The sequence below is a fragment of the Phyllostomus discolor genome, chromosome 4 (genome assembly GCF_004126475.2).
Source record: "Phyllostomus discolor isolate MPI-MPIP mPhyDis1 chromosome 4, mPhyDis1.pri.v3, whole genome shotgun sequence".
In the NCBI taxonomy this organism is placed as follows: domain Eukaryota; kingdom Metazoa; phylum Chordata; class Mammalia; order Chiroptera; family Phyllostomidae; genus Phyllostomus; species Phyllostomus discolor.
This window is the reverse complement of record NC_040906.2, coordinates 81594690-81620236: the sequence shown is the minus strand read 5'-3', so window position 1 is coordinate 81620236 and position 25547 is coordinate 81594690. Positions and strand designations below refer to the sequence as shown.

At 36.7% G+C, this 25547-nt stretch overlaps 1 protein-coding gene across 2 annotated transcripts in view; it reads right to left on the bottom strand.

Moving 5' to 3' along the window:
• Nucleotides 1-25547, bottom strand: part of HNMT (histamine N-methyltransferase) — a 40653-nt gene that overhangs the window by 13563 nt on the left and 1543 nt on the right. The window contains exons 2-4 of one of the 2 annotated variants that reach the window (XM_028509383.2): nucleotides 20752-20804; nucleotides 2187-2294; nucleotides 818-948 (exon numbers count right to left, since the gene is read on the bottom strand). In XM_028509383.2, coding sequence (XP_028365184.1) covers nucleotides 818-948; nucleotides 2187-2294; nucleotides 20752-20804 — 292 coding nt within the window. The remainder of the gene's footprint in view (nucleotides 1-817; nucleotides 949-2186; nucleotides 2295-20751; nucleotides 20805-25547) is intronic. The other variant, XM_036023547.1, reaches the window with a different exon arrangement.

Here is a 25547-nt window from a genome sequence, read left to right as displayed (position 1 = left end):
ATATCATAGGCTTGCTGGGCACTCCCTTATAAGTAAAGGATTTTATCAGCTAAGAGAGCAGAGATGTGGGAGGATTGCCTGAATATGCCAATCTTGGAATCATATCTTCTGTTGATTTCTTTAAAGTTTACTTCTTTGGGGTAACTGTACTTGTGGACTTTAGAAAATAAGAAACATCTTGTTGTTAATTGTGGTATTTCTAAAATATACACATCTTCTAGTAGGTGCCTATATACCCATATGCTATCCAGAAATATTAGTGGAACTATGTCATTATACTATCTACTGAATAGTCATCTCCTTTCCAAGAAATACACTATCAGTGCTGGACCATGGAAATAAATTCCTACTGAATGACTAACTGATATTAATAAAACTTTGTTAACCTGAGGAATCATCTAACCTGCCCCTTTTGTCACGTGTACACTACAAGCCAGATCATCAACAGAAGGCAAAAGCAAGAGGATTCAGAAAAACTCTGAGACATGGTCCATCCAGACCACTAGAGCTACTGGAAAACTGTGGTAGATATATGTTATTACACTTTCCTGTCCTCAAATCTATTTATAAACCATCAGTCCTACAGGAAGAAAAATCAGTAACTCTGGAAGTATTTTGAGTAGAGAAAACTGGCTTTTTGAATGTTACAGAGAATTTCATAGTAGTAACATCTATATCCTCAATTTGAATATGCTCACTTATGAAATCAGAAATCAGATTCTTATTTTTCTTTTTAAAGTTAGAATATGAAGTACTCTTCAATCATATTTCTGAAAAGTCTTCTTTCTGAGAGTATATAACCATAAATATTTCTTACCTGAATCATATGAATAAAGTCCCACTTATGAAGTTCTTTTTTCTCCATTATTCTATTTTTATATTCAGATGCTGTCTCCTTATGCCAAGCAAACTTTATGTTCTCAAGGTTTGAAGACTTGGCTACAACCTCTAAAATACAGAAAAGAGGTGGTACACCATCAATTTTAATTGCAAATGTGGAGCCCATTTCCATTTAGAATTTTAATGCAATCAATGTTATATACATAACAAATATAAAACACATTTTTCTTTCTTCCGTAGCTCTGGAAGACCAGAAAGTTCATCCTGGTTTTCTTCTCATTTTAAATAAAATTAGAGGTGAGAGAAAGAGTCAATAAGAAGTAATTATAAGAACCTTGACTGAACCTAGGTTACATTGTCTCAGTATTAATGGGGAATTAACTGGTGGACTTTATTGAGGAAAAAACTGATGTAAAACAGGTGATATGATTCTGTAACCCAAGAGTCAGCAATCATGGCCCATGGGCCACGTCTGACCCACTACCTATTTTAAATGAACCACAAGCTAAAAACATATACTATTGCCTGTCTTTATTCCTCTTTCATATCTCATGCTATTAGTTTTAAATGACTGAATGAAATCATAAGAATACTGCTTCATTATATGCAAAAATAATATCAAATTCAATTTTCAGTGTAAATAAATAAAATTCTATTGAAACATACCCACAGTCATTAGTTTATTTTTGTCTGTGAATGCCTTTGTGCTACTGTGGCAGAGTTGATTAGTTGTGACAGAAATTCAGTGATCTTCTACTAAGTTTAAAATATTTACTATTCTGGCCTTTTTTCAGAAAAAGTTTTCAGATTTCTACTATAATCAACTAAACATAAGCTCTTTAAGGAGAGAGATTCTGATTAAACACTTCTCAATGAATTACTAAGTCTGTATCTAAGAATAAACATCAAAAAAATAGTTTGTACCCTGGCTGGCATAGTTCAGTGGATTGAGCATGGGCTGCAAACCAAAGTATTGCAGGTTCGATTCCCAGCCAGGGCACATGCCTGGGTTGCAGGCCACGGCCCCCAGCAATTTCACATTGATGTTTCTCTCTCTCTCTCTCTTTCTCCCTCCCTTCCCTCTCTAAAAATAAATAAATAAATCATTAAAAAATAGTTTGTGACCAGTGAATGGATGGAGAGTCAGTAAATAAAGGGGTTTAATTATTCATTGTTTATATTATGAGGCATTTAGTTATCCCTGCCAAGAAAACGAATTAATTAGGTGTCTGAATAAGCTTACAAAGAACATACCACAGTAATGATGCTGTTAATGACCAAGGAGACAAATTTGGGATAAGTGTTTTGGCCAGAATTTAACATATAGCACCAGGAGTCACAGGTACCTTTATACTTGGCAATTTGTTCAGCATTTGGCTCAACAACTTCATTTTTGATAGGAACTCCTGGGTACTGGGCCTGCACTTTGGAGAGAATGTGAAGATCAATTTCACCTAGAATACAAGCATAGGAACAAATTACATCAGTACAGGAAAAAAAACTATTAAAAATAATTTCAACTGGTTTATCTCTTTTAGTTTATTAGTAAAGTCCAGCATACAAAAGGAATAGTGCTCAGTTGTAGCTCTGCCACATTTTCTATGATGCAGAACAGGTAGGTTATAAGTAGGAATAATAAAGTAATTTGAGGAATGCTATAATTGCTATTTATTGATTCATTTACTCATTCATATGTTTATTCAATATCTATTTTTGTATTACATTAAATCTAAGATGCCATTGATTATAGGATGCAATCAACCCTTCCTTTTTTATCACTAAGTCAGAAAAAACACTCTCAATTATAATTTTAAGATATCATTAACTGAAAAATGTATCCCAATTTCACAGATGTTAAAATACTAAAAAACAAACAAACAAAAAACCAAACAAACCAACCAACCAAAAACCAAAAAAACCTTAGAATAAACTACGCTAGGTCAGAAGCATACAAAAAAAGTCAGATGCAAAATATGTCAGGTACAAAAAACGATATAAAATTTTGTCAGATATCGATCTTCAAAAACACCAGAGTATAGTGAAGAAATAGACATGGAAAGAATCCTGACCGGGTTGAGCTACGGTGGGAAGAAGGAAGGAGACAGTGAAGGAAAGGACAGACCAGAGAGGTAGAAGGTTTCATGGAGAAAGATTATTCCTGAGTTCTGTGTTACAGAGTAAGAGGAAGTTAGGCCAGAGACTTCTGGGGAAATGAGGAATTGCAAGTAGAGAGGACAGGAAGATGGAGGCATGAAATCAGGAAGCAGAACAGTATACATGGGGACTACTGGCAGTTCAGAATTTTGAAATATTGGGCAAGGCACAGCTTCTAAGAAAGAAGGACATCAGAGAGGTGATTGGATAGAGGATTACAGCAGAATAAATATTTACTCATTGATTCATGCATCAACTATTAACTGATTGTTTACTATGTGCCAGACACGATGCTAGGCTCTAGCAAATGACAAGAAGAGGCGTAGATATCTACCCTGATGAAAATTTAGCCTGTCAGTGATTGTGTGAAGGAGATGGTGGTAACATGGATGGAATTGAGTCCCAAAATTGTTTTCTCTGCTTACTGGGTATATATAACCTTTGGCAATTTGCTTTACCTCTCCAAGCTATATTTTTCTCACCATAAAAATAGCAGTGATGGTACATAATTTATTAGTTGTGAGGGTTACATGATGCAAGGCATATAAAGCACAGTGCAAGATAGAGTTGGCACCCAATAAATGTTAGCTGTACATTTTTATTATTATTAAGTTTCTCTCCTTAAAAATTATCTTTCTTCCCTATTACTGATGACTCAAACTTAAATTTTGCTCTTAGGTGGTTATGATGTTGATAGCTTCACTGAAACAGACATATGTGCTGGTAAGTCTAGTATATTAAAATGATGTTAGTCTTTAATATTTTGTCATAAATTACATTAATAGAACCTATTTAAGGTTAGATATAGCAGGCAACAAAAGCACAGATCATAAGACTGGGAAGTATGAGAGGAAGATGAAGAAGATAAATTAGGAACAAAACATGCTAATGTAGGAAGAGAAGGGAGTATAATGGTATATAATGAGTGTATAATGGTATAACAGGAGATAGTGAAGGGTTGTGGGGGGAAAGGGAGTAGAATAGAAATGGAAATGGAAGATGAAGGAGACTAAGTGTGACAGTTTTCTCCAAAGCTGTCCCCACAAACATGAAACTTGTAATTTCTTCCTTATTAATTCTAGCTGCCACTAATTAGCCACCTACTATTTGTCAAACTATGTAAGGGCTTTACTTGGAACATCTCATTTAATCTTGACCATAATACTATTGCAAACTCCATAAGAGTATGCCCAACAAGAAAAGGTGATTTGAGTAATTTGACACTCAGTAGATATTAATATGGGTAAAGTCTAAGGCACATTTTTCTGATTCTAAAGTATTTGTTCTAACGATTTCATACAAGAAATAGAAGATACCAAATTCTTAGAAGACATAGGATGTTTTTATTCTTCTCTACAATAACTATTTCTGAAGGGTAAATAAAATAATTAAGGCAAGGGCAGCTATGAAAAGCTGTAAGTTAACAAGAAACAGATTCCAGATTGCCCCAGAGGACCAGTAGCCAAAGTTCTGTTCTTGGCTCTATCAGCCTAACCATATATTTTTAAATTTTAAAAAATAACAATTATGAGGATCCTAAATCTAATATTTTAAAACTCAGATAGCTGAAATGCAATCATTTTCCCCCTGCATCTTAATGAGCTCTTCTCCTAAGATGGATCTGTTTAAATGGCGAAATGCACCCAGCATATCCCGTGTATGTTTTAACTTGTCACTTTCCTAACCAGCTGAATGTTCTGCCACAGTCAGAGCCCGCCAGTACCTTCTCCTACGGCAATGATGGAGGACAGAATACTAGAATTGCAATTGAGACACAGAAACCATGGCTCACATAACCTCTAAAACGTGACTCCATATGTGGACATGAGCCATACAAGCATTCACTGCTGGATCCCTAGGAGAAATAAACTACCAACAGGGGTAATAATGAAACTATTTCTGCAGGGGTTAGCATATAAAGTTCCTTTCTGACTTCATAAGTCTGGTGACCATACCCTTATTTGCCAGGGACAGTTCCACTTGATGCTTGTTGTGCTGGTGTCACATCTGGATTTATTTCTTATTTTAAGTTGTTTTCATTTCTAACAAAATATTATTGTTAAAATTTTATTTTTGAATATAGGTTTTTAAAAGAACTATTTAATAAATAGACAGATATAACATCTGTCTACCTACCATCTATGCTACTTATTCTCTGTACCTTTTCCCCCTTCTCTCCTCCTCCCACTCCACTGTTGCTAACCCTCCATGTGATCTCCATTTCTGTGGTTCTGTTACTGTTCTAGTTGCTTGCTTAGTTTGTTTTTGTTTCAGGTGTGGTTGTTAATAATTGTGAGTTTTCTGTCATTTTACTGTACACATTTTTTATCTTCTTCTTCTTAAATAAGTTCCTTTAACATTTCATATAATAGGGGCTTGGTGATGATGAACTCCTTGAACTTGACCTTATCTGAGAAGCACGTGATCTGCCTTTCCATTCTAAATGAAAGGTTTGCTGGATAGAGCGGTCTGGGATATAGGTCCTTGCCTTTCATGACTTGGAATACTTCTTTCCAGTTCCTTCTTGCCTATAAGGTCTCTTCTGAGAAATCAGCTGACAGTCTGATGGGAGCCCCTTTGTAGGTAACTGCCTCCTTATCTCTTGCTGCTTCTAGGATTCTCTCCTTCATTTTAATCTTGGGTAATGTAATTATTATGTGCTTTGGTGTATTCCTCCTTGGGTCCAACATCTTAGGGACTCTCTGAGCTTCCTGGACTTCCTGGAAGTCTATTTCCTTTGCCAGAATGCGAAAGTTCTCCTTTATTATTTGTTCAAATAACTTTTCCACTTGTTGCTCTTCTTCCCCTTCTGATATCCCTAAAATTTGGATGTTGGAACGTTTAAAGATGTCCTGGAGGTTCGTAAGCCTCTCCTCATTTGTTTTTAATTCTTGTTTCTTCATTATTTTCTGTTTGCTTCTTTCTTCCTTCCTTCTGGTCCACTCCATTGATTTGAGTCCCAGTCTCCTTCCCATCACTACTGGTTCCCTGTGCATTTTCCTTTATTCCACTTAGCTTTGCCTTCATTTCATCTAATTTGCAACCAAATTCAACCAATTCTGTGAGCTTCCTGATCACCAGTGCTTTGAACTGTGCATTTGATAGGTTGGCTATCTCTTCGTTGCTTAGTTGTATTTGCCGTGGAACTTTGATCTCTTCTTCTGTTTGGGCCATTTTTTTTTTTTTTGTCTTGAGGTGCCTGTTACATATGAGGTGCAGAGCCTTAGGTGTTCACCAGGGTGGGGCAACCCAGTTGCTGGGTTGTGATGCTGTATGTGGGGGCGGTGTCTAGAGGGAATAATGGCTTCTGCTCCACTCTGTTGGATTTCAGCCCCTTCCGCCGCTTCCCCCAAGCAAGCTTGGCATTTCTGGTGCTGATTCCCATGTGGGTGAGATTGTGTACATTCCAGGACCCTGTGGGTCTCTCCAACGAACTCTCCTGTGAGACTGGGAGTATCTCCTTGTGCCTCAACCCCCACAGGTGTTCAGTGTTTTTGAGACTTTATTTCCTGGCGCTGGGACCCTGGGTTGCACGGTCTGTCTCACTCTCCAGTTTTGCCTGGTTTATCTGCGTGGGACTGTGGGACCACCTGGTCACCCAGCTGCCTTGCACACAGTGCCTTGCTTTACAATCGCCACTTTGCTGGGTCTGCTTGTTGCCACCCCGCACCCAGGGTCTGCCAGCCACTGCCTGCACGCGCAGAATCCGCCTGCTGTGGTCTTGCGCACCTATGATGCCATACACACTGGGTGCCACCACTTTTCGTGCCAGGACCCTTCTCCACCCAGCCGTCCAACTCTGCTCCGCCTACTGGTCAGGATGAATTGTGTCTATTTTAACTCCTTGGTTGTCAGACTTCCATACAGTTCAATTTTCTGTCAGTTCTGGTTGTTATTTTGTTTCTAAATTGTTGTTGTCCTTATTTTGGTTGTGCTAGGAGGCACAGTGTGTCTACCTACTCCTCCATCTTGGCCAGAATTCTAAAACGTATTTTATTGATATGCTATTACAGTTGTCCTACTTTCCCTGCTTTATTGCCCTCCATCCTGAACATTCACTCCTACCCTCATTCCACCCCCCTTAGTTCATGTCCATGGGTCGGACATACAAGTTTTTTGGCTTCTGCATTTCCTATACTATTCTTAACTTACCCCTGTCTATTTTCTACCTACCATTTATGCTTCTTATTCTCCGTACCTTTTCCCCCATTCCCCCTCCCCTTCCCTGCTGATAAACCTCCAAGTAGTCTCCACTTCTGTGATTCTGTTCCTGCTCTAATTGTTTGCTTAGTTTGTTTTCTTTCTTTTCTTTTTTTTTTTTTTTGTTAGGTTTAGTTGATAGTTGTGAGTTTGTTGTCATTTTACTGTTCCTAGTTTTGATATTCTTCTTTTTCTTAGGTGCCTTTAACATTTCATATAATAAGGGCTTGGTGATGATAAACTCCTTGAACTTGATCTTATCTAGGAAGCACTTTATCTGCCCTTCCGTTCTGAATGGTAGCTTTGCTGCATAGAGCAATCTTGGATGTAGGTCCTTGCCTTTCATGACTTGGAATACTTCTTTCCAGCCCCTTCTTACCTGTAAGGTTTCTTTGAAAAAATCAGCTGCTAGTCTTAGGGGAACTCCTTCATTAGTAACACTCCTTTTCTCTTGCAGCTTTTAAGATTCACTCCTTATCTTTGATCTTGGGTAATTTAATTATGATGTGCCTTGGAGTGTACTTCTTTGGGTCCAACTTCTTTGGGACTCTCTGAGTTTCCTGGGCTTCCTGGAAGTCTATTTCCTTTGCCAGATTTGGGAATCTTTCCGTCATTACTTTTTAAATAAATTTTCAATTTCTTGCTCTTCCTCTTCTTTTTCTGGCACCTCTATGATTCAGATGTTGGAACATTTAAAGTTGATCTGCCTGGCTGGCATAGCTCAGTAGACTGAGTGTGGGCTGCGAACCAAAGTGTCGCAGGTTTGATTCTCAGTCAGGGTACATGCCTGAGCTGCAGGCCATGACCCCCAGCAACTGCACATTGATGTTTCCCTCTCTCTCTCTTTCTCCCTCCCTTCCCTCTCTAAAAATAAATAAATAAAATCTTTAAAAAAACCCCACAAGATCTCTAATCTACATTTTTTAAAAAAAGTTGATCTGAAGGTTCCTAACTAAGCCTCTCCTCTTGTTTTCAAGAATTCTTGTTTCTTCATTCTGTTCTGATTGAGTCTTTATTTCTTCCTTCTGTTCCAAACCATTGGTACCAGTCCCAGTTTCCTTCCTGTCACTGTTGGTTCCCTGTACATTTTCCTTTATTTCACTTTTCATAGCTTTCACTTTTTCCTCTATTTTGTGACCGTATTCAACCAGTTCTGTGAGCATCCTGATTACCAGTGTTTTGAATTGTGCATCTGATAGGCTGGCTAACTCTTTGTCACTTAGTTGTATTTTTTTGTAGCTTTGATCTGTTGTTTCATTTGGGCTGGTTTTTTGTTTGTCTGTTTGTTTGTTTGTTTTTTGTCTCAGCAGGCCTGTTATGTAGTGAGGGGTGGAGCCTTAGCTATTTGCCAGGGTGGGGCCACCCAAGTCACAGGGATGTGATGCTATCAGTAGGGGAGGGGTCCGAGAGGGAGCAATGCCTCTTGTTCAGTTCTCTGCTGACTTTTCAGTCACTTCCACCACTTCCCACAAGCAAATTGGGACCTTCTGGTGATGATTCTCTGGGTGTGTGGGTTTGTGTATGTTCTAGGACCCTGTGGGTCTCTCCAGTAAACTCTTCTGTGAGGCTGGGAGTTCTGCCGCTACTTCTAACTCCACAGATTTTTCAGTCAGAGGTTCTGAGGCTTTATTTCTCTGCAGTAGAGCTCTGGGATGAGTGGTCTGTCTTGCTCCCTAGTTGTTCCTCCCTGTTTATCCATACATGAATGTGGGACCACCCGCTCCACCAGCCACTGCCTCACCCATCCCAATCCACCAGCCACTACCTTTCTACAAGTCCTGTCTGCCCGGCTGCCCATCTCTGTCTGTCCTACCAGTCTGGATGGATATTTCTTCTTTAAATCCATGGTTGTCAGGCTTCCATACACTTCGATTTTCTGTCAGTTTTGATTGTTTTTGTTTTTAAATTTGTTGTGGTCAGTTTTTTTGGTTCTGTAAGGAGGCACAGCATATCTACCTATGCCTCCATCTAGGTCAGAAGTCCTGTTAGATGCTTCTTTACTTTCTCTTTCTTATCCCTACAAGCAATGCCCTTGTTCGAGCCCAAATTTCTATCTCCTGAAATACTTCAACAATACCCTAAACAGACAGTCTATGTCTTCTGAACTCTGCTTCCTCAAAGCCATCGCTACAACAACCATTTAAAACTCTAAGCTAAACAAACCCCTTACTTCCCTGCTTAAAATCTTTAAATGATTAATCAACTTGCTTAAAGTCTAAGCTTCTTAACTAAGCACAGATTACTGCCTAGTTCCTTTTTCTCATGTCTAACAACTTTATATTTTGAAACTAGGAACCCAAAATTTCTTGTATTTTCACCTTTCTCATCCCTCCTGTGTACCCTGTATACCATGTTCTTCCATGCTCCCTGTCTTTTGCCCATGCTTTCTCTTCTTACAGGATTACTCTCCCCTCACTTCCTCACTTAATCTGATTAACTTCTATGCATCCTAAACATTTCCACACAAGACTAATTGCCTTGGTAGTCTTTCCATAGAGCCTGGAAGTATCATCAGAATCCTTCAGACAGAAAGTACCCATCAATTGGCTGGACATGGCAAACCATATAAAAACTTTCTTGTGTTCCTTGACCTTATTTTATTCACTAGCAAAGGTTTGATTCCAATGAATTTGTTAAGTAGGATAAAAGACTCTAAAATAATAGGATGAATAATTGAGCAGGTTTGATCATCAATCACTGAGAAGCATACAAGGGGTTATCAGACCCTATAGACCATAAACCAACAATAAAGAGATTTTTTTTAAAAAAGGAGATCATTTGTTCTTTCTCAACTGAATCCCTCTGAGCAGCAGCAATAACCTTATGAATGTGCCCCAGTACCAGACACTGAGTTCTCTATAAAGGCTTTTACAGAGTGCACAAGCCTAACTAATGTGCCAAAAAATAATAGGGGAAGGTAAATTAAAAGTGAATCAATCAAGTAATTCAGAAATTCTGAGGAAATTCAGAGTTTAAACAAAAGAAACGTAAAAGCTTGCAGTCTATTTTTTTATTGTACATTGCAAAGCCTTCTGGAAATCTTAAATTTAGATCCAGAAAACAGCATTTAGGGGAATAAGGTGACACATTTTCATTTTATAGTCAGTCTCTTTTCACATATAATTTCACGAGGCATTGCTTGATCATAACCCTGAAAACTGCAGACTACTTATTTTGACACCCTAAGCCTTTAGATATATAAATACATACATAAACGTCAACAGTTGCTTGAGTTAACTAAAGCTGTATTATGTGTTTCCTCCTAAAGTTTTGGAGAAAATCTGCAAAGTTTCTTGTGACAAATGGAAAAATTATAATGATTAAACAACTCTATTCCAATATATCATCTTTCTTTTCTTATTTTCCCCTCCCCCTACCTTCTTTCCCTCATTCCCTCTACCCTTCCCTCTTCTCTCCTCTCCTTTTCTCCCTTTCTTCTTTTGTGACTGCCAAAGCCAATTAATTTTAGAGGCTGCATTTTATGATGATATTACTGATTTTCCCAGTTGATCAACATGTGGAACTTAAGCAAAATTAGAAAAATACAGACATGCATCAGCACCAAACAAAAAATATTTTCTATTAGACTGGATTGAGGATTTTTTTTTCCTGTTCTGTTCAGTCCTGTTTTATTATCTATCAAACAGAACATGCTGACTTTTTGATTTGGAAAGTTAAATAAAAATTAAACTTTAAAACTTTGCTTCCTTGCAAATTTATTTTCTTTGTATCATCCTTTTCCTCAAATCAGCTACAACTATAATATTACCTCTCATGTCTCCTTTCTGGACTAGATGAGTGCTCTGCTTAATTTTACAGGCCAATATTTTTTGTGGTTGTAGTAGCATGCTTTCCTATGAGCCACATTTTAAATGCATCAGGTCTATATTTAAAAAGAGACATAATTGACATCCCTGACATGGAGTTTATAAAAAGTTTAAAAACAAGAAAGGGGAGGTTGGGGAAATCTCATCTTTTAGACAACTTTCTCCACTCACTGAATTTCAAGTATATACTTAATGAAATAGCAGAGAATTGTATTTTTTGCTTGGAATCCAAGGTCATCTGATTAAAAATGGAAAAAAATATGAAAAGGAAAATGTTAAAGTCTATAAAGAGAAAAAAATAAACTCAAATATAGTACTCACCAGAATTAATTATGCAAAATTTTTAAATATCTCTACTCTTTAAATTGTACATTTGTAAATTAGAAATAATATGGTCTATGCAACAGGATCATTGTAAAAGTTTGAGACATTTTATGGAGATAACTTATCACAGTTCATGATATATAATAATTACTCAATGGACTGAAGCTTTAATGCATTATTTCAAGAAATATTTTTGAGCACCTATTAAATGTCAGGTGCTAATCACTGGAGATGCAGCAACAAATAAAAAAGACAAAAACATCCAATGTTTATGGATGGTGTTAAGTCCCATAGGGAAGAGGCAAAAAAGAGTGAGAGGAAACCATAAAGGGTATCTTCATGATTTTCTACTGGGTGGTCAAGTACACTTCATGGAAACAGTGACATTTAAGAGACACCTGAAGGAGACTGGGAATGAAGAAAATGAAAATTTACCTTTCTAAATGGGAAGCTGCACACTAAAGTGACAACTTGGGAAAAGTACTCATCATGTATTGATGATGGCTTGTCCTTCTAACTGAGCCTATGTTACATGAAACAGAAATCCCAAACTTGAGAACCCTGTGGCTTCTCCAAATGAGAAAATCTTCAGGTCAAGACAATGGGGGATTAAAGGCTATTGAGGTATCGCCTACTATTTGATTTCCATCTATTCTTGCTTCATTTCTCATATCAAAGTATATGTGAATTCTTTAGGTTATCAGTAGGAAAAATTCATCTTATTAAGCATTGTGTTAAGATTATTATCTTCCTTGCTCCCTCTACTAGAATACAGGCAAACGCACAAAAAATGTTTCTAGGGAGAAAAACTGCCCAGATAATCCAATGCTTAGTGGTGAAAACTAATTTCAGCTATGAGTTTGCAACCAGAGCAAGAACAACCTGATTTTGAGTTGCAGTGTGAAAGATAAAAAAGATTCTTGACAAAATCACTTCTTCCCCCCCCTTCCCCTCCCTTTCTTTCTCTTTCCTACCCTGGATGCCTCAGTATTGAGGTAGTTCTGTCAGTATGGGAAATAAGAGAAGAGTATTAAAATATCTGTAGGATATCAGGAAAGGGATTATAAATATAAATTCCGAGTGAAAAAGGAATTGTCATTGGCTTTGGTGTATATTCTGGCTGTTGGCCCAAGAACAATACTGCCTGAATGCACCTGGCAGAATGCACCTGGTGCACCAGGCACCAGGCCTCCTGCACCTGTATAAGGCCTAAGAAAAGCCATGCTACCAAGTAGTTCTACAAAATAGAAACTTAGAGAAAATGCCACAAAGGGAACTCAACACTGAAGTGTAGCTATTTGACAGACAACTCAGAAAAGACTAAATCCTGACTTAACTTTTAATTTATAAATTTTAAACATATAGGTAGTTGACTGCTCCTTCAGTACATACATAGATAAATCACATGTACAATATTGTAATAGTTACGTTTTATTGAGCTACTCTTAATGAAGTTCTAACATTCTCCTTTGTTCATACCAATGACAGGATTTGCAACATGGAATTACGTGGACTGACAAAGGTAGTCCAAAGTAATCACCTTGTTGATGAGTTAGTATCAGTGTGCGTGTGCTGACTCATGGTCTCTTCCTCTCTCTCACTTAACCTTCACAGTCTGGCTCTCTTCTGAGCATCACTGCATTGTCCCATCATGTAAATAGTGGTTAAAGTGCAAATATTACTGAGGACAATTATTAGTCATTTACACCCTAGTGTGAATACAGAGCTTGAGAGCCTGCTGTCCTTGTGCAATAAGAAGCAAGAAATAACCCACAGAAAACTGAAAGTACACCTCAAGGAACAGACAGCAGACAGCTACCACCGTTTGGATCGACAGTATCCTCAGCCTCACCATCATGGTTAATGTACTCAGAGCAGGCAGGGGAGCATGTCTCTGCAGAAAATCTTGGCTGCAACACAGGTGAGATTGTTCTTAAATAAAGCATTTGCACAGGTATAATTCTATTACCGGTGAGGCCGACATGGCCAACTGTTCGCAGCTTGTCATGAACACACAGGGCAGAGCAGTACTTTGGGTGTCAAATTGCTGAAGGAGCGAGCTGTCAGAAGCCAGTGAGTGAGTCTAAGTCTTTCCCATAACTTCTCATCAGCAAAAAAATTATTGTTTTAATTGAGTTCATTTTTCCTATCCTTGGACATAAAATTACTACTATAAAAAACCTTAGATATAGACAAAGTATAAGGTAGAAAATACCTCACTTCTAGAAAAAGAAAAGGTTAACCTTTTGTTTATTTCCTCCTAAGGCTCCCCACCCACATCTTTGAACAAATAATTTTCTTTAGTCTATACAGATGAGATTGTCATGTATATAGATTATTTTGACTTTCTCACTTGAGAGTTAAATCACAAATGTGTCAAAATTTATTTGAATGTGTTATTTGTAGTGGCACTACTATTTTCTAAACATATGTACAAAATTGATTTAATTAACCTTTTATAAATGATATAAAATGTATAAAATATATATTTATATATAATTTTATGTAGTTATAGATAGTTATACTTAGTTCTAAGATTTTTATTACTGTGAGGAACCTCACAACAAACCATGAATTTTTATGCAAAAAATCTTATTTTTTCAGATTAATTCCAAGACCAGAACTAATGGTTACAATGAGACCCTTGATCTTTGGTGATATGGAAACATAAAACGAAACAAAAACTCGACCTAAGGGGCCAGCTGCTGGGAAAGGATGCAGGCTGAAGAACCACAGCACATTCTTAGAGGCTCCTTGGGCAGAGCCCTTGGAGGTGGGGGCAGGGTCCAGGGTCGATGGGGGTGGGATGTACAGGAGTCTCAGAGGAGGGACTGAAGCAGCAGTTGGGGCTGTGGTTGGGCAGCAGGGGAGTGGCTATTTACAAGTGTGTCAATATTTTAACAAAGGGAATGACCAGGCCTTTGTGTATTAGAAGAATATCAGAACTGTTCTTGACACATAATGCCACATTATTTGCAGGAATATTTTGTTTCCTTTCATACCCTCACCTTTTATACATCGAAGGTTTCACATTGCTATAACCTCATCATTATTGCATGTTGGTTTTCTAAATCTTCTCAAATGGTTCTCAGTAAATATTTGAACTTTTCTCCAAACAGTGTTTTAATATTTTATATTACATATATTATTAACAAATACTTTTTGCTGAAATATATTAGCAAAAAGTATTTTTGTTAATATACTTGTATCAACAAAATATATCTGTACTTTTACATCATTTCTACAGTTCTTTACTGTTAATAGAGACTAAGCTGCAGAAGACACTTGGTATTGATCCCAATCCCTATAGCCTCCAAATCCCTTGTTGCAGGTATTATTAGGTTCAGTATGTGTAAAGTGAGGATGACAACAGAACCCCTACACCAGGGTTGCATGAGTGCTTGTATTGAACCAAAAGTTTTATTCAACAGTGTATGTCAAGTGGAAGCCTATTCACTGACAGGCTGTCCCAAACACACAAAAACTGGCAAGATACAAATTTGTTTTTCAAAAAATTACAGATACACATGCCAGGGACTTTCAGTTACACTGCAGATAATCAAAACTGTGCATGAAAAACACTCAAATGTTAATGACAACAAAAAGAATGTGGATCTACCATTGCATTTTACCTATTTTATTTGTATGCAGGCCATTACTGCATTGTTATTAATTCTAAGGCCATGCAACTGAGTTTATTTGTATTTCTAAGTACATAGTCATTTAATCTGCCAGTAATGATAGTTTTATCTTCACTCTGCCCATTACTCCACATTTTCATGTTTCAAGCCTTACTGAATCAGCCAAGACAATCTTGTTTACTCTGGTTTTAAATACAGTGGCTCCAATGTTGTAGCATCATATTTAGTTCTCTCAAATCTGAAATGGATCTGTCTTTAACAATCCCTTCATGCTCACTCAAAGTTTTAAATACAATATTATAAAGATAACTATTTTTTGGTAAAAGTATATATGAAGAAAAGTTTATTTTTAAATGCTATCTTTATGATTGCCTTTATATCTGAGGCCCCAAACTGGTTACCTGAAGTAGATAGTCTGAAATCCTGTCATATTAATGAATCACTAGAGTATATATCCTTCTAATCATACAGTAATTGCTAGTATGCTGCACATAAGCAAATCAGTTCTTACTCATTTCAAGTGAGAAGCAGTTAGAGTGAAAACTAAAAAGTGTCTGCATATCCAGAAGTCACATGTAAAGTACACTTCCTGAATAACCAAACATGGTATTAGCCACACCACTCTGGAGAAATGCCTACCCCTTTCTAGGCAGTTACTCACCATACATTTTTTGGACTAAAAACACATTTAATAGCTAAACCACACAAGAAATCAGAGCCTAAGTCCCTTCTAAGGCACATCTGAAATATATTTTTCCAGCCAATGCTGACATTCCTAGAGTGACAGATATTTCTTCATCTCCCAAGATGTTTCATTTCTGGACCAGTTTGATCATTTAGAAGACTCTAATATTGAACCAAGAAATCTCTCTCTCTTTCACCATTGGCCCTTCAAGGGCAAAGATTCTGTAATTTGATCAACAGGAACTATTTGAAAATGGCAATAAGCACATTCACATTCTTATTTTCTAGGCAAAAAATTCTCTCAATTTCCTATATTTCTGCGCTCATTCCTAATTTGCTGATATGTGTTGTTGGCTTACTCTGAACCATTGGAAAACACTAACCTTTGCTACTTACCACCTCCTGGCTGCTAAAGTTGACATACTGGATATTCCGGTTCCAATCCTAATTATTTGTTTCACTTCTATCTAACTAGCTTAGAACACTAAATCTCTGTGTCACCTTAACCTGTCACTTATGAAAAGAGAGAAGATTAATAATTTGATAAGACTAGATTTTCAAATAGCTGGTCATAACTGAATAGTTAATTTCTCCTTGACCAAGTCAAAAATTAACTTTTATATTGCTTAGTACAATTTGTTGGTCTGGACTAAAATCAAGAGACCTGAGTTTTGTTCTTCTGCCTTGGTGAGTCTCAGTTTTCTTATTTGTAAAATGAGGGCATTAACGGTCTCTAAACTGTCTATTTTTTAACCTCTGTAGGAACGCTAGTATCCACTGTTGTAGAACAAGAAAACTACCTACCTTACTATGTAGACATATGTCAGAAAAATTATGAGCAAAAAAAAATGTTATGAGAGAATTCGAATCGCCTGTGCTTCATATTGAGTGGCTTCAGTGGATTAAAAACTCTGTGCAATATAAACATACAAGGAGTACCCCCCAAAATGGAATTTATTTATAAAAGTGTATTTAGTCTTATGTTTAAACTGTAATCACCTTCAAAGTATTCTCCATTTGATGCAATACACGCATATGGAGACCATTTTTCCACTGCTCAAAATGGTTTTGAACTCATCAATTTTGAAGCCTTTTAGTGCTTCAGACATTTTTAGTGTAGAAGAGGTGAGAAAATTTTTATCTCACCTCTTCCACATCAGCAAAAGGTTTCCCTTTGAGGACTTTTTTCTTCTGGAGAAACAAACAAAAAAAGTCACTCAGGGTGAGATTGGTTGAATAGGGATAGTGGGGCACTGAGGTCATGCTGCTTTGCTCAAAAAGTGCTGAACACTCATCATGGTGTGGACAGCTGTGCTTGTAAATCACCCATTATGAAACAGGCAAACACACTGAAATTCTTCCAAAAAAATTCAGTGAAGCTAAACGCAGCCTCTCACAATCACACCAGCAGGTACACTGATACAGATGGGTTTCTAGATCACTCAACTAGTGGGGGAAGCCTGTACTACAAGGGGTCCACCCTCCAGAAGATAATTCAAGGGTTCTTTTGGTGGGTCCCCCCTTGTATGTGTGTACTAGTATACTATATAGGGTATAGTAATTGAAATGGTATACAATAGGTTAATATGAACAGAAGAAGAAAGCTGGATACAATAAGATTGAATTATAGTCCATATAACCCATATAAAATTTTCAGCATTTGAAGACAAGAACTGAACAGTTCAGCAGATAAAATTATTCTCTTTTAAGCAGAACCCAGATCAAGGAGAACACATTGCCCGCTACTGCCTTCTGGAACTTTTTTCTAAGCATAAGTTATGCCCCATAAATTAACAGTATTCTTTACCAAAAAGAATGTGGATTTCATTTTCTCTATGTGTCATCTAGACAACACTCTTTAAAAGTTGAATAATAATGGACTCCCGTTGAGTGGCTTAATTTTAGGAAGCATCAATGTTGAAGGTGGACCAAAAAGCATATTCTGTAAGATTTAGAATACAATGTAATTGCTCTCAATATCTAAAGAGCAATGCTGAAATGAGCTGGGTATGAATACTTCAAGACCTTGAATAAAGCAACCCAGTTGCTCATTGTACTTCATTAGAGCGTACAGCATAACTTTATACCTCCCAGTTTGACTTCTGGAAAATCTACAAGGTCTGTATATCTGTTTGTTATTTGTTTTTCTCCTGATTTTCTCTCTTTGGGGTAGGGGGGTTTGTCACATTTATTTCACACATCTTCCTGTACAATCCATGAATAGCAGTACTGTTTATCAATTATATTTTATTGATATGGAAAATAAAGATGACATCAAAAAGTTGGCCACTGATTTCTTTTCTTTTGAACTGCTCAGAGCCCTAATTACTGGTTGGCTTCTAACCTACAGTTCCAAACACCTCTTCAAATACCTTACATTCTCTCTTAACTGTGAAACCTCTCTTCACACAAACATTGACCTCTACACAAGACAGTCAGGAGACAGAAAGGGTACATGTGGCCCCTGCTTATGTTTCTGAAAAGGAAATCACCAAAGAACATAAGCATTAAGTGATATAAAAGCAGCAATTCCATGTAGGATTGTTTGCTTCTTGTATTTGTCCAATGTGGTGGGAAGAAGTGGTAGCACTATGAATGTAGAGAGAATATTTGCATCAAAGATATGCAGCATATGATCTGCAGGGTGCCTGGGCATAAAAGAAGAGACTATCTAGAAGGTAAAACCAGACAGGATTATAAGCTCAGACTGAAGTAGAACCTCGTAAAATGCAATATAAGAGCAGAGCCGAAGGTACCAGACAGGGCCAATAACCTTATTTGCCAGGGATTGGAGCTCAGTAACTAATCTGGAAGGATGCTTAAGGTAATGCAAAAGTCTCAGACACAAAGTAGAACTTCTAAAGAAACCATTTCTTTAAGGCAAGGATAGGAGGTTTTTCACATTGTTCTACGCAAGGTGCTTACATGTGGGCAATGACAGTTTACCAGATGAGCATCTCTCAGTATATGTGCACCCAAACCGAGTGGGCTGTCTTCTCCCTCCAAAACACTGCTCTTTGGTGCCAAGGATATCTAGACCTAGGGATTATAAATGATTGCTTTTGATTTCATGTGGTTTACTTCAACAGTGAAAGCTAAGTATCTATCGCTTAAATTTCTCTTGAGTTCTCGTATCTCTGATCAATTTCTTAGGAAGTGTGCCCTTAATGGGCAACCATATCCTGCCAAGGCACAGTCTGTTCTTAATATAATGTTAGGACTCAGTCAGAGGAACTGATTCCTTTGTTTTGGTAAGAATTGTTTCCTTTGTTGTGATAAGTTCTCTATATTAGTTCCTATGTGCACCTCTATGTAAGGAATCACTGTGTGGGTCAAATATTCCTTTTTCTAGGTAGCTTATATGCATTTGGATAAATTTACATTAGAAATTCAATTAACTATTAAAAGGTCAATTAACTTGGCCACGATAGAGATTGTTTATAATTACTTTTCCTTGGCAGTCTTCTCTTCTTTTCCAAGTACAAGGGGCACTATCAAATGATAGTATTGCCTCTTGGTTGCCTGAAACTCATATGCAAAACACACTGGAAGTGGCTATCTTGGTTGAATAAATTAGTAAGACACTCTGGGCAATTTACTACTCTTATAATTGCCAGGACTTAAAATACCAACAAGCAACAATAAAATAATAATTTTAGCTCAAACATTCTCCTTAAGATCGTTCATGACAATATCCTTTATCATTTGTCTTTGTTTTCTATTTTCTTGGTGAAAGTTGATAATAAATGATTTTAGCACTGATTACATTTTAACACAGTGTATTTAATGAGAAATGAACAAATAATGACATAAAAATGTAGTTGTCCCATTCCATTAGCATATTCTTAATTATCTTTGTGTTATGTGGGCAAACAATTTACTCATTCTTGTGGTGCTAAAACTCTTACACTTAAGAGACTCAAAAATTACCACTTGTCACTATGTAACACCCATTTGTTACCAAGTGCTAATACTAAGCAGTGACTGTTTAAAAAAAATAATAAAGAAAGACAAAGGAGGAGGGAGGGAGGGGGAGACAGAGAGGGAGGGAGATAAAAATAATATATATGACTGTATTTTATACATTCATATATTAACTTCAACCTCCAGATGACTACTAACTTAAAAATAAAGCAAACAGAACTCAAGAGCTTGATATGAGGCTAAGTCTAGAGATGAAATTTTTTGTTTTGATTCTGCAGAAGGGAGCAGCCTGTACCTTATAGGAGCAGTAACAATGTGCTAACCACTTTATAAATGTTATCTATAGAATGCTCACTACTACTCTATGAGATATGATTCCTTGTTCCCATTTTATTGATAAGAAGACTGAAGCCTATGTTTCAGGCAAGGTCACAAAGTTCATTGGTGGCAGAGTCTGAAACGACATCAAGTCTGCCTTTCCAGACATTCCCTTTTCGCATAAGATAAATGCACGGGCTCTAATAGTGATGCCATGAAAAACTTATAAAAGGGGGCTGAGGAGTGTGCTGAATTCTAAGAGGGCGGTTTTGGAATTGAATCAGAGGAAGGGCATGGTTTAGGCAGGCACAATTCAAAGAGCAGAGCCACAAGAGTGTAAATTAATTATGTCATTAAGCATATTTTCCTCATAGCAATACTTTTTCAGTGATGGGAGCTGTGTGTTTATTCACATTCCAGTTCATGTTTATCTCCTCATGGACTGCAAGTTTGCAAACCAGCAGCCAGTCCACAGACCACATTTTAAGTGGGACAAGCCTTAGAAATGTCTTATGAACTTTTCCTTTTTTGTGAAGCTAAATCATTTTGGATAAAAGTTAGCCAAATATATTCTATATGTTTTTCCATTTGTAAGAAAGAAAGCTCCATCTTATCCTCTTTACAGATATTAATGAAGGTTGATGTCCTAAACCCAATAAATCTATGGGGTCATTAATCTTAGTTGAAGTGGTGCTGCTCTTTCTAGTTTAAGTAAGCTAATCTCTTCCAAAGGTAGCTTTCTAAAAAAAAAAACAAACAAAAAAACAAAACAGGACGATATTACCATCAAATAACACGGTGTTTGGAATGAAATACAAATTTTAAAATGTTATTCATACCTGCACCTCCGCCAATGCTTAGAATCTTAATTTCTGACTTTTTATCTCCAATCCTGAAAAAAAAATTATGTTGTTTAAGAAAAATGTACTAAGTGCTTTGGGAAAATTTTATCACTAAGCCTAGGTGAAAAGGACAGCCTAAAATTACAGTGAACAAAAAGTAGGCTAAAATGAAAATTTCAAATTATTTCAGTAGTTATATTGCTGTCCTTAGAAATCTTCAGATATACAGGTTGCATTCACAAACAATCTTGAACTGGTAGACTTTTAGAAACACTATAAACATCGCAGAGGTAAGGTAAACCATTTGTTGAGAATGTATTGGGAGAAAAAGAACAGAAAAAGTGGGTCCTTGAGTCTTGTAATATAATTAGCCATTCGTTGTAAATGGGGAAAGGCTGAAGAGATATTATCTCTATAATAGCTGCCTTCTTTCCTTTCTTCTTGCTAGCTCCCTTTCAACAAACAGGTGTTTATTAAACACTTATTGTATGCATATTCTGAGCATTGAGAATACAAAAATGAGTAATACACTACTTTGCTCTCAAGTGAAATGTGAGATAATAAAGCTCTAGTACTGGAAACTGAGTGAAACTGAAGGCCTGGAAAACAACACTACAACTGGCTTTAGGTTGGTGTAAAGGGGTCAGAAAAAAAGTGTGAGTGCAAAATGCCAGGTTTCCAGCCTGAACGACTTGGTGAAATGTGGTGACAAAAAGGAAGCTGGAGAATACAACTTGATGGCAAGTTTATGTTTTGTCAGGGTTTTTCTTTTTGTTTTGTTTTGTTTTGATAAATCTGAATTCAACAGGCATTTAGGTATGCAAGAGTTAATCTGGGTGAGAGAGATACCAGGATAAATTATGTATTCTGGAGAATTACTGTAATGGTCAAAACTAGGAGAGTAGATTTCATCAACCAAGGATATGGCAAATAGTTAAAACGGCAGTGAGATTATGATGCAATACCAACTTTTAAAAAAGATTTTATTTATTTTTAGAGAGAGGGGAAGGGAGGAAGAAAGAGAGGTACAGAAACATCAGTGTGTGGTTGCCTCTCATGTGGCCCCCACTAGGAACCTGGCCCACAACCCAGGCATGTGCCCTGACTGAGAATCTAACCAGCAACCCTTTGGTTCGCAGCCTGTGCTCAATCCACTGAGCTACACCGGCCAGGGCATGCAATATCAACTTTAAAAGTCACTGGATTATGGGACATACATAAAGAACACAGAGTACAACAGCAAAGCTCAGAGATATGAGAGGAGTAGTAGTGTGGCAGGAAAAAAAAGTCTCATAAAAGTTTCTATGTTCTGTAGTTTCTTTGATAAACAAGTGCTCTCTGCTCTCTGTAATACCTGCAAGATTTGTAGGGACAAAAGCTGAGTAAAAGTTATTTTTAGGTAAGGAGCCGGGTAGCAGGCATTGCTAGGTAACGTTATCCCAAGGCCAAAATGCTGACCTTCGTTTCGCTTCTGCCTCTGTATGCTCCCTTGCTTTAGCAGATGAATCCCCCTCCTCCTTTTTGCCTTGTAACAAGTATTTAAAGGAAACTGTGATGAGCCCGGATTTGCTCAGAGGATTTGGATGGTTAACCCCCTCTGGGCCCCGGGGTAGTAAAGTTATCTCCCGGAGTGTGGGTGGATTTTCCGCAACAGTAGAAATGAGAAAGCCATCAGTAGTGTCAAAGGTGGTAAGGTGTACTACTAAAAAATTAAAAAAGAAAAAGTCTCCATTGAATTCAGCAACATAAATATCTTTGACAAATTTTTTTCAGTAGGCTGAGGACAGAAGTCAGATGGCAGTGGGATTAAAGGTGAAGTGGATAAAGAGAAATAAAGATCTAGAGAGATTGTTGAAATAGGATGAGTGAGAAGAAAAGGGGTGACTGCTAAAGGGGAAACATGAAGTGAAACATGTTTGCTTGTTGGGTTTTAGGATGGTGAACAAGTCTGTTTTTTGGCTGTTAAAGAGCCTGTGCAGAGTAATAGGATAAAGGCAGAGTTTAAAGCAAGGTTCTTAAGGAAATTGGAAAGTATAGAGTCAAGGACAGTGAGCTGCCTGCCATAGTTCTAATTAACTTACAACTCATAATCATGAGTCTTAATATATCTATTCCTATCTATGATCTTGGTTAATTCTTAAAAATGCTCATTATCTGTGGATAGCATAGTGAAGCTATGGATCAGAACACCCACCATGAAATCCCAGCTTATTGATTTGTTACTTTGAACAAGTATTTAATTTCTCTGCATCTTTACTACCTATGAAATAAAAAAATACCACCTACCTTATAGGGTTGCAATAATGGTATCTAACACATGGAGTTATGAGAATTAAATGATTTAATCCATGTAAATCTCTTAGATTGGTATTGGTGTCTTCTCATGAGAAGCTCACAACATATATTTGCAATTATTATTATTATAGGCACAGCTAAGTGATTTGAATGAATTAACTCTTTGAATCCTCACAACTCCTCTGTGAGTTAGATACTATTACTATCCCATTTCATATATTATAATGACAGTTAATTATTGAAAGCTCACTATTTGGGATCTAAATGAATTCTATACAAAAACAGCAACAAAACTTTATCATTTACAGCTATAAATTGTCATTCTACTTGATTCTTCACCTTAAGATGAAGAATGAATAAACTTACGCATATTGACATCTAAGAATCTCCCAGCAAACAGCTGAGTTTATATCGAATTGCTACAGTGAGCCACCCACTCAACAAAATCTTCCCTTATATATACAAGGAGAATCGGAATCACTTTTGAATGCCTCTTTACCTGATTAGATGGTCAATCAAGGCTTATTAGGTAGTTTGGGAGCTCCCCTAACATGGAAAACAGAGGCCAAAACGAGATAAAAATTCAGAAGAAATATGCAGACAGCAGTGGAAATTTTTATAAATGGTAAAATAAGGTATTACATGTGTGAAAGACTAACAGTGTGCTATAAAAAATAACATTATGGAAATTAAAAGTATAACAGCAAAAATTTAATAGAAAGCCTGAAAGATAAAATTGTAGAAAATAAAAATTTAAGAAAATTAGAGAATCAATCCTGAAGGTCTGGTGTTTGTTGAATACAAGTTCCAGAAAGAGAAAAAGAGAGGGGAAAAATGATCTAAAAATACCAAAGTTTTCTTGAAGAATCTGAACCTCAACTGAAATGCCCTAAGCAATACCAACAAAAAAGGGTGAAAAAGACCCACACCACAACTCATTATCTTAAAATTCTATAATGCTAGATATAAGATCCTAAAAGCTTCTAAGTAGGGAAAACAAAAACAAAAAGCAAGAAACAACAAAAAGGTGATAAGCCAAAGATGACAAATTTGAATGGTATTGGATTTCTCCACAGTAAATTTAGTAGGTATAAACAATGGAAGAATACATTTAAATGTATAATATAAAATCATGTCAGCATAGAATCATAGACCCAAACTGTCTAAAGATGAGCATAGAGTGAAGGTATTTTTAAACAAAATCTCAAAAAGTTTATCTGTCATACACTCCTTCTTGAGAAGCTATTAAAGGATTAGCTGAAGGTTTAAAAAAAAAAAAGGTGGGGTAGAAGAAAGAAGAAGAAACAAAGAAGCAATAAGATTAAGGAAACCAGAAGGGCACTGGATCCAGAATCAGGGAACCCAATACCAGGAAGATGAGAATTTATAGAAGGTGAAATAAATTTCCTTATCAATAATTGTATAGCAGGCTAAGTGCAAATCACCACAGACTGGAAGAAAAAAGAGTAAAGGACTCCAGAAAAGATGTTCCCATGGGGAAAAAGTAACAGATTACTTGATCTGCTGGAATATATTGAGAGAAGTTTAATTCTGCTTAGAGTATAAGTAATGATAGGTTCACAGAAAACTAAGGAAATCTAAGGCTCATGGAAAACTAAAATCAAGACAATAGTTAATTCTAGGAAAAACAAAAAGGTGGACCTGAAAGGCAATGTAATCGTAATGTAATGCATTGTTCAAATATGAATAATATGTACATAGGCAAAATGATATAAATACTCAAATTATTTAACAAAAATTTGACATAAATATATTGATATGATAAGGGAGGAAATGTACATATTCATTTAGCTATTTTAACACCAAAAAAACTGAAGAGAATAATAACATGTTATTTAGAATTAGGAAAGAAAATTTCATAAGAAACAACTAAAGGATTAGAATGTTGAAAGTAGTTGCCCGTGGAGGGTGGAAGTCAGGGCTAGGAGTAGGTAGGGCAAGAAAACAGTATTTTTTTTTTTTTTGCTGTTGTTGGAATACACTTTTTAGAACCATTTGACTTAATATTTTTAGAATAAAAATAAAGCAGGCAGGTTGAGTGTTTATATAACTTAGAAACAACTTTAAGCAGCAATTTTAAAGGTCCTTTAGCTAAAACTCATCCCAACATCACCTTTACAAAAAATTGCTTTTTAAATAAGTGATACTATGATTTAGATGATTTCTAATTATATACTACCAATATAATGCAAACTCATTTATATCTTTGAAAGTTTTTCCAGTCTTATTTTTAAAGGTTTTGTTTATTTTTTAGAGAGGGTAAGGGAGGGAGAAAGAGAGGGACAGAAACATCAATGTGTGGTTGCCTCTTGCACATCTCCTACTAGGGAAATAGCCTGCAACCCAGGCATGTGCCCTGTCTGGAATCACACCTGTGACTCTTTGATTCGCAGGCCAGCATTCAACCACTGAGCCACACCAGCTAGGGCAGTTTTCCAGTCTTTTACAAGTTCCACATTCAATATTTCCAATTGGAT